The sequence below is a fragment of the Neodiprion lecontei genome, chromosome 1 (genome assembly GCF_021901455.1).
Source record: "Neodiprion lecontei isolate iyNeoLeco1 chromosome 1, iyNeoLeco1.1, whole genome shotgun sequence".
In the NCBI taxonomy this organism is placed as follows: Eukaryota; Metazoa; Arthropoda; class Insecta; order Hymenoptera; family Diprionidae; genus Neodiprion; species Neodiprion lecontei.
Window position 1 is genome coordinate 20,285,527 of NC_060260.1, and position 10,220 is coordinate 20,295,746.

At 35.9% G+C, this 10,220-nt stretch overlaps 1 protein-coding gene across 6 annotated transcripts in view; it reads left to right on the plus strand.

The window, feature by feature from the left end:
- LOC107226713 (peroxisomal membrane protein PMP34) overlaps positions 1 to 9,798 on the plus strand; it is a 31,186-nt gene extending 21,388 nt beyond the window's left edge. For 3 of the 6 annotated variants that reach the window (XM_046736802.1, XM_046736788.1, XM_046736808.1), the window contains 3 exons: positions 3,047 to 3,294; positions 6,617 to 6,684; positions 6,854 to 9,798. In XM_046736802.1, coding sequence (XP_046592758.1) covers positions 3,047 to 3,294; positions 6,617 to 6,684; positions 6,854 to 6,995 — 458 coding nt within the window. In that variant the 3' untranslated portion in view covers positions 6,996 to 9,798. Of the gene's footprint in view, positions 1 to 3,046; positions 3,295 to 3,717; positions 4,206 to 4,808; positions 4,845 to 4,885; positions 6,576 to 6,616; positions 6,685 to 6,853 lie in introns of those variants that run through there. The other 3 variants (XM_046736794.1, XM_046736799.1, XM_046736815.1) reach the window with 3 other exon arrangements.
- The last annotated feature ends 422 nt before the right edge of the window (positions 9,799 to 10,220 follow it).

Genomic DNA, 10,220 nt, shown 5'->3' on the forward strand with positions numbered 1-10,220 from the left:
TCACCGAGTTATATATTCTTGTTTTTATATATCAAGTTTAGCTTTATTTGATCTGTTCAAAATTTCTAAATTTTTGAATTTAACTGAAATTATGTGGCCATGATGAGAGCATGGCATATCTGATGTTAAACCAGCTAAACTGATATGACATCTTTATGCAGTGAAAATTTTATATTGCTATTATTTTACATTTTTAAATAAATTGACTGATAAAATCATAGCACATCAGAATAATGCACAACTAAATTTAGACCAAAACAAAGCTTTACATGAATTCAACGTAACTAAACAATTCTTGAAACAACATCCTGAAATAATGGATACAAAACCAGACAAGGTAACAAAACAGTTTTGGTCGAAACTGACGTATATCTCAACGAGGTGACTACGATGTTAAGGGACAGAAGTACAGATAAACTTTTGAAAATAGATTGAACAAAAAGATTCCAGAGATTAAACAATGATTTAGTCAATCATTAGGTGAAATGTAAATATCTATCTAACATACAAGAAAAAAGCTTAAAGACATTGAGTTCGATATCACTAAACATATATTTCTTACCTACAATTCATAAAGTTAACATACCATATCGACCGATTATTTCTAACATTGGCGGGTCTACCTATAAATTAGTAAAATCTTGTGCATCACCTTTAATACAGATCTTGGGAAAATCTGAGTTCCACACTACGGATTCTTGATCATTTGCGGAATTCATCTGAAACAAAAAGTTGCCTGACAACCATATATTGATATCATTGGATGTGGCATCGCTTTTTACTAACGTACCTGTCACTTTAGACTTAGACTGTATCAATGACAGGTGGAATGAAATTGAACCAAACATATGTTTACCTAAGGAAGAGTTCATAAAAGGTGTGAAGTTACGCCTCGATTCAACCTTTCTCATTTTCAATAAGAAGGTTTACTAACAAATAGAGAGTATAGCGATGGACTCACCTATTAGTTCAAATGTAGCCAACATAGTAATGGAAAAATTGAAAAAAAGCTGCTATACCCACGTTCGAGTCTCCATTACTTTTTTCAAAAGATATGTTCACGATATTATGACTGCAGTACAAATTTCGAACATAGGCAACTTAGTTAAAAAATGTAACAATGTCCACCATAAATTCAAATTCACTTTTGGACGAGAGGTAAATAATGCACTTAGTTTCTTAGATACCTTAGTAATCAAACGCAATAACATTTTAGTCATCGATTGGAATAGAAAACCTACATGGTCTGGTAGGGACCTATATTTCTCATCTCATCAACTAATTATTTATAAGAAAAGTGTGGCGTCTGGATTAGTGGATAGAGCATTGAGATTGTTTGAACTTTGCCTTAGGTAGAAAAAGCTAGATTTGATTTTTGACACATTGAAAAACAATGGTTATCTATCACAAATTATCAGAAATATACCGAAAATCAGAGTAGATAAATTTTATAATGCAATTAAATCTGAGGAAGCTAAAACTAACAGTCTGCCTAATTTCAAATCCTTTTCGGTGCTCCCTTACATCAAAGGATTAACTGAACAACTTCAAAAAATACTTATAAACAAGGTGTAAGGGTTGTATGTAAAATCTAAATACTAATTCTAAACTGTTCTCGATTCTTAAAGATAAAATACCAACCAAGGATTGAGCTAATGTGGCGTCTCATATAGACTGTATAGAATGTGTCAGATGCTATGTGGGACAAATATCCCAATATTTACATAAAAGAGTATATACCCTCAGAGAAAGGCTCAGAGGAAGGTCGACCTTGTCACAACCAAACGTTAGCCACTGTAATAAACAATCTGTTTATACCCTCGAAAATTTTATTCGCGATTGTGAGTGAGTGCATTATCACGCTCACTCAGACTCGTCATTTTCCACGAGTTGCACATGACATTTTTTACAACAAAAATCTAAGAATAGACGATTTGTGTGGCAAACTGACTTGGGTGGCGATCGCGCGTCAGTCGCTCTGGATCCAACCTAAGAGCTAGTCAAGAATAAAGAATTTAATATTAACGTTAAACTGACAATCATTGTGTACTTCTCGACACTTTCTTCTCAAAACAGCAAGGGTTACCTCAATAATACACAAAAGACGGTATTTCACAATAGTTTTTGTCCACTGGTAGAGAGACCATTGAGTCATTGAGTCATTCATTGAGAAATAGCGTCGTTTGTTCATTTGAAGCAGGCGGCCAAAATCGTCTATTTTTACGTTAGAGTTGCAAAAAAAAATGTCTTTCGAGAAGCTTAGACTACCTTATATCAGAAATTCTTGCAGGTCCTTTCAAGTCATGAATCATAATGTTCAAGTCATGATTTATACAGGCCTGAGAAGTTTTCAGTACAATACATAGAAACAAAACAATGATATTCTTCATGATGGCTTATGCAGTTGCAGAGCTGATACTTCATAAATTACCACTTTGCATATTACATGAGATTGGCAAGCATCATAGAAAAATAAAAATTTTGAAATCGAATTTTCGGATACAAACTCTTTGTTATAAAAAATTTTGAAGTCTCATAAGTGCTCAAAGCAAGCAAGCCTGAAGTAACCAGCTTGTATTTTGCCGAATGCTACGTACAATTGAATTTATTTGATTTTACAGCATATCAGTGCACTCCTAAGAAAGTAATTGAATGACAAGTGGACATTTTTTTTTTCTCTGACAGTATCGTGATTTCTTACATATGAGAAGCATAGTTTTCCTATCAACCAGATGTTCGCGAAAATTTTTTTTTCTTCAAATTTCCAGATTGTAAGTAAGCTGTGACGGTTCACCGAATCAAAACATTTTGAAATCTGACAAACGTAAATTTGGGTTGAACTGATTTGAAGAAGAGCGAGGTATGACCACAAGACTTTCCTCCCGCATTCGTACGTCACAATTAACAGCTAGAACCACAATGTGTAAACCTCCCCTCCTCTGTATTCCTTTTTTTAAAGACGTGTTCATTTAAGAATACAATGTTCTCCAATACGACAAAGCAACGAAATAATCCAACAGGAAATAACATTTGTTTTGGATCTTAGAGGGTCTCATCTACATTTGGAAAACGGAAGGTATCCAAAAACTGTGGGCTGGGACGTTACCGAGTTTACTTTTGGTCTCGAATCCCGCTATACAATTCATGACCTACGAGGCTATTAAGAGACGAATTGCGAAAAATTTCGGTACAGTGCCTCCACCAGCTGTTGTGTTCTTCGTAATTGGAGCCATTGCAAAAACTGTCGCCACTACTGTGACTTATCCATTACAACTGGCTCAAACCAAATTAAGGGTAACTCAACTTTCAATACATTCTTCAATGAGTCGATTCTATTCATAAATGACTAGGTACTACATCTATCGTATGCATTGTACATTCGGGGTATTCCAGCTCATCTCACCCTGTCAACAAACCTTACGTTGACAATTTTTTTCCAAAATTAATATGTCGTAGGTTAGTAAAGCGAAGATAATTCTATTAATATCAGCTTTTGATTCACCAGACTGCAAAAGATGAGAGGGTATAATTTTTATAGAATTCGAGTTAACAGAGTTCAGTTTTACGGAGTTCATTTCTACAGAAAGTGAGGCTAAACTTATTTTAGCTCTCGAGGGTGGAAAGAACTGTTCCTGCAGGTTTCGTTTCTATAGAGATCGCTATAGGTATAGAGTTCGATTCTACAAAAGAATAATCCCACGATTCTCGGTTTCACAGAGTTTGTTTCTACGGGACGTGAAGCCTCATATACGGGCTGATACAGTCACCTTCTGCGTTCTTATCCGGGGATTGCGAGTTGTGGTATCGGATATGCCTAACTTATTCTGACCGTCAAAGTGCCACAAATTCATTTTTTGGACGAATAATTCTGAATTTATATTAATAATTTTTGTGTCGGAACGGTCCTTCTTCTGAAAGATTACAAAAAAAAAATGATAATTCTTATTATTATCCAAACTTTTTACATACTCGTCACTAATGAACATGAAATGTAAGTGTGATAAATTGATTACGAAAACATCCATATTCGCTGGTAGTTTGAATATGATGTTACGGGGTGGATGATAGTGATCACAATGAACGGCTATCGATGACCGCATCCACACCCAGCCGCGATGTTATCGCGGCCTATTTCGGGTTCATAACCCGTCGACTACGCGCACGTACAGAGAATCAGAGGAAGTGAAAAGAAGTTATGTTAAGGAGTTGAATGGTTGAGTGTACAATTGATTTATTGTCAAAGATATGGAAAGTGCAATGAGAAGACGCGAGGGAGAAAAAAAGGAAGAGAGGTCTTTTAGATGTCGTCCGAATGAATGATGATTTGAGAGTAGCGTATACGGGGGAAGGATGGGAAAGACTGTCTACTTGCAGTGCAGGAGTAGCGGGAGCATTCTGCTGATGCGGTATGGGATCTGAGACAGTGAGTTGATAAGAAGAGGATACATGATATAAAGTAGCGTTAGAAGCGTGGAAAAAGAATCTAAGGTCTGGAGGACGTAAGAAAGAATATAATGAAAAAAAATGTCCTAACGAAATAAATATTTGAATTAATTTATAATTTTCTACTTTCATCAATCGAAAACTATAATTCCAGAAATATTCGTTCTGGCCTTAAAAAGTTTGTTTTATAATGTAGAATCTTAGATAAAAATTCGACCGCATTTTAGGACTCTTCTTCTTCCTCAGCACAAAAAATTAAGTATTCTGATTTTTTTACGAATATTGTAAAAGTACGAAATTCATAACAATAATATCAATTATCACTACAATTCCGCCATACTATTTTGATAATGTGCCCCTGATAGCTGATAGCTCGTGCGGGGTGAGCGATTGGTTAGTGACTATCATTATGCATCTGCAGTCACTCTAAGATGTTTAATAGAATCTCCCGTATCCACACAATAAACAAGAAAAACTGCAAAAGGCTTTGCCCAGCTGTAGTGAGTCTGAGGTCAAACCACAGCTTGCCGATTCGGCGCCTGAAGGACGTGACCCATGTTACAATTTTTGCAATTTGTTGCTCAAGTCAACATCGACGCGCTGGGAATTTAATCTAACTATATGATGTTAGGTCTAACATCTAGGTGTTAGGTTGGTCTGGCCGTACCCTTAGTCTTGTCTAGAAAGCAGCGGAATAAAAATATATATAAACAAAGTAAAACTGTGTCGTTATTTATCATCCATAATAATCGACAATTCGATTAATTGAATATTAACACTCAACATAAAATAATGAAACAGTAACTACCACTACGGTCGGTAAAAATTACAATTTTTTTAGTCAAGTCTTTTGCAGTTTTCTGAATTGAGAGCTTATATTCACAGAACTATCCTCGTTCCGATAATACTACGACATAACACCAGCGCTTTTCGAGATATTTATTAACGACGTTGGGCTAGCAAAATCACTCAGTGGCGAATTGGGACCGGAAGAATGGCCTAAAGATGCATGTTAATAAATCAAAGGCTATTATTTTATGTAGCTGTTCATATATAGATTAGTTATATTACTTTTATTTTCTCTTATTTTTACCTACTTTGTTTTTGTTTATCTTCACACCGTCTCTATTAATATTCTTTTTTTTTTTTTACCTTAATTTATATCACTGTTACCTACTTTAGTATAAATTATCTTTATTCTTACACTCTCTATTTTATTTTACTATTTTTTCTTTCATTCTCTTTCTAACATTTAATTCCTTTTCTTACTTGGTTCTAATCTATATTCTTTCATATCTTTTAGTCATACTTTTGTTATTATCATTTTTATTATGCTACTTATTTTTTTGTCTCTCTGCGCTTGCGCGTGAATGCTATTGTTCAATAGGTCTTGTTTACTAATTTTTATTAATTGTGCGCTCGAACATCTATGTAACCCACTAGTTTTTGTCTCATGGCTCATTTGAGCTACGGCGTAAACCATTAAATATCAATCAATCAATCAAACAAACTCATTTTTACAAAAATTTAAGACTTAAATTTCGTTGGCTTGTTGAAATGAGCTGGAATGCCCTATTTACATAATAGTATATAAATGTATAATATAATGCCGATTAGTATAAAATGACGGAAGACATCAATTCGGGATGTAAAATAAGTATACTTATTGTTAAAGTTATTTAAATTCAATGATCGTCTTTAGGATGATCAGTGATATTGTTTGCGCAGTATTTTAATGCCATTTATGCTGAAAGATAAGATGATAAGGAGTGCGAGTGAATAAACGTCAAAGAGACAGTGGTTAAGATAAAAGAGCATCGAGTTCTCTAACCAAAATTATATATTTATGTAACATAATAATCGGAAAGTTGTGAATTTGACGAGCTTGATGAGACACCTTGCAGTTTAGTTTATTGAGTATTCCAATCCATAATCCATTGCTTTGCCGTTGACTTAATTATAATTTGATCAATAATCAGAAAAAGTGTAACTTTTTCACAGGTTGGAAAGCTAGTATTCAATAAATATAAACTGTGGGATTTCATTCTTGGGTATATTCCCTTCCGATACTCCTAGATTTCATCAAATTCTTAGACCAAGTAACTGGATGTCGTTGAACTTCTTTTATGTTAAAGTTGATTGAACGAAACAATGTCTTCTTCTTTGTTTTAAGCATGGCCACAAGTATTCTGATTTATCGCCTAAAGCTGGTACCCTACAAATTCTCCTTCATATTTTCAAGTAAGTATATTTATGGTAATCAACTATACATTGTGACAGTAATCGTTATGTTAGGTTAGCCCAATTGGCCCCAATAATATAATTTGAATTACCATGCAATACGTATGAATACAGTGTGAATAAGTTTATGTATCTAAACGCTGCATGTACCCTTTTGTCTTTCTTCTAGGAGAAACGGAATTAGCGGCTTATACAAAGGAATGGAGGCGAAGATTTTGCAAACCGTCCTGACAGCTGCTCTGATGTTCTCGGCTTACGAAAAAATTGCTGCGTTTGTATTCAAACTATTATTACGGAAGCAATATTTGTGATGGAAAAAAATTGATCAATACGGTTGCATTAACTTTGTATATAAGACAAGGAACATTTTATGAGTAAGGTACACGAAAGGGTGACAATAATTATAGGTAGACGATGAATGAAGTTGCTTATTATATGCTATTTTCAGAGTAAAAATGCAAAAAAAATCTGTAACTATGAGATTTTAGAGGGCACTAGCGCTACTATCTGAAAAAAAGTTCAAATCATCGTACCAGGCAGTCTCAGCACTCTCTAAATGAAAAAAGTCAGATTTAGTCAATGTTGAGATGAAAATCTGAAAAAATTAGGGTATTTGTTAAAAATTATGTCGAGCCGATTTAAGGTGCGGCCCGGGAAAAATTCACCAACAGCCTAAACTAGAACTGCCGTAATACACATATGTATACGTGCAAGCTACCAATATGTTATTACTTTTATGAAATTTACGGTATGGAGGTGTTTCTAACGTACATTCTAATTTGTGATGAATTCGTGACTAGGGGAATAGATAGGGAGATAATTCGTCGATGCTGGTCAAGGGTTGATGGTTTATTGAGATCTTTCCCATGGCAATGTTGGGAAATAATAAGAAAGGTATACAAAGTTGAGCTATATTCAGAGTCTCAAATCCAAAAACTTAGCCTAGTTTGAAATCTAGTGTAAAGAGGAGCACAGAATAAGGACAGAGAACTACGACATAGACAGGAGTAGAAATATAGAGATAGAAGGATACAAAAATTGGAAGAGTGAAAGACGGCAAAGACAATGTTAGAAAAAAAAACAAATAGAATAAAAATAGAATAAAGTAGAAACATAAAAACATGAGAAGCAGGAAGTAGAGACATCTAAAATCTAAATGAAGAATCGCCATCAGGAGTAAGTCTCTTTTATCCGGAAGAGATGCTGATAGAGTGCACGTTTAAGACATCGAGCGTCAAGATAGAACTGAGTTCAGTCCGTGTGATGGCCTGGTAGCAAGACAACGGAGTCCGAGATCTGCGAACGGAGCCAGGTTTCAGTCACAGCTAGCAGCGGCCAGAAAGGCGAGAGAGGCAGTGGAGGTAGCTACGGGGAATCGAGCCTCGAAAGCAGCCAGAGCGGCAGCCGATGAGATGCGGTGAATAGGAGAGCCGTCAGATTTTCGTAGGAGAAGGTGTGATACTGTTTATTGATTTCACTGCTACAACACGTAGACAGACACTGGTTGTCAAATTTTCCTGAAGATGGTCGGCAGGGCACGGCCGAAACGCTGTAAAATCAATAAACTGTATCACACCTTGACCAGCATCGACGAATTATCTCCCCATACATTCTAATGTTGGTCAAAATCAAAGATACTGTGTAATACTGAGCGGATCACGTATATGTGTGTTAGGATATTGAGTTTGGGCCCCTTCGCCGCCCAGCGCGAATTCTCATAGCTGGCTATTGGGAATAATAAGGCGTAACTTCTTGATAAAACCAGATGTGTGTATTGGAGTATTGAGGATTACGATAAATTATTCAGGACGCGAGAGTTTTAAAGATTTCACTCTAATTTAACACCAAAAGTTCTTCAGAATAAGTGATGGAGTATGCGTGTAGTTGCAAAAATACATCAATACCTACGTGCGACCGTTTTTGTAAGTGTTATTAAAGGAAGATGAATATATATTTAAAAAGCGTTACACATATTTACACAGAGAGAATATGCCCCGTACTTTATGGTTCAATGTAATGTACTTGAAATGATTTGCAGTAATCACATGGAGTGGGCGCGTATAGGTATTTATTTGTACTATACATAAATATTTTTATTTATTGAGAAAATCAAATATTGTACACTTGGGGTCAATGAATCTAAGACGGCTAATTTTTTGCACAAGATAGTTATATTGGCAACACAGAAAAACCTACAGTGCCATAGTCAGCCGTGCGCGAATTTGGATGTTGGATTGAACAAGTCATTATGCATCCTAGCGGTATTCTAAGGTTTTAAGATTCGACGGTCATGGGTTATGTTATATTTATTGAGATTGAGTTTATTTTGCGCTCGGCCGACTATGGCGCTGTAGGTTTCTCTTTGTTGCCAACATAACTGTCTAGTGTAAAAAATTAGCCGTCTCAGATTCATTGTCCTCAAGTGTACATTGAATTTGCTGTACTTAAACGAAATAAAGTGAAAAAAAATTATTAAAAGCTGGCCTTATGCACTAAGATAAATGCTTCAGTTACTCATCTCCTGAGGCAACCATCTTAAGTCCAACGCCCACTGTCGCGGAACAGGACAAGACAGGACAAGACAGGGCAGGATCGGACAACTCCACTCCGCAGCACTATCCGACGCTGTTTGCCATCGTTCACTCCTCCGCCCGGTGACGAACGGTACGAAACTGTTGGTGTCAAGCCGTAATAAGATCGCTAGGCGTAAAATGATAATTCAAACGAGCAATATAGTTAGTCAATGCGCCGTGCCTGTCCTGTCCGGTTCCGCGACAGTATGCATTGGCCTTTACTTCGCTCGTGGACATTCATATAAATAAACCAGAAGAGTTCTAGTATCTCAGTTTTCGATTGGGACTTTGGGAATGAGATGTTCACCAGTTGATGGGGGGCAGAAACATTGTGTGTAAGTACACTTCAGGAACGCAGATAGGGTCAGAGACTCAGGCGTTTACCTTACCGCACTTGTGGCGCTATTTAACTCTGAAAGCCAGTATCCGGTTCAAACTGGATTGGAAAATAATGGTAATGTAAGGAAAGTTTTAAATTATAGCCATGTCGAGAAGTATTGTATTCTACATCTGAGTAAATAATGATTGGGACAGCCTGAAACATGGAATTAATTGTTATGTGATGTTGCATTGCTTACATATAAATACTATTTAGCAAAATGGAGGACCTTCTAGAAATTTTTATGCATTTACGGGTACATGAATACAACTTTAGAGTAATTCACTGAAGCCCATAAAAGTTTGTAGAATTGAATTGAAGGGTAACAATCTCGTCGTATGTACCCCGTGCTTATGGAACGTCTTGAATCTATTCTAGAAGGTGAAAAAGTAAGTTTTCATGATTATTCTAATAATTGGGAATAGATATCGTGAAACAGGTATGTATTAGTCCTACTTCTTTGCACTAGACGAATTCCATCCACTTATACGTGACTGAAAATTAGCCAAATTTTCTAAAAAACGTAAATTTCGCTAAAAGGCAAAAGGAAACATGACATTATTGAACATGATAACGGAGATCAA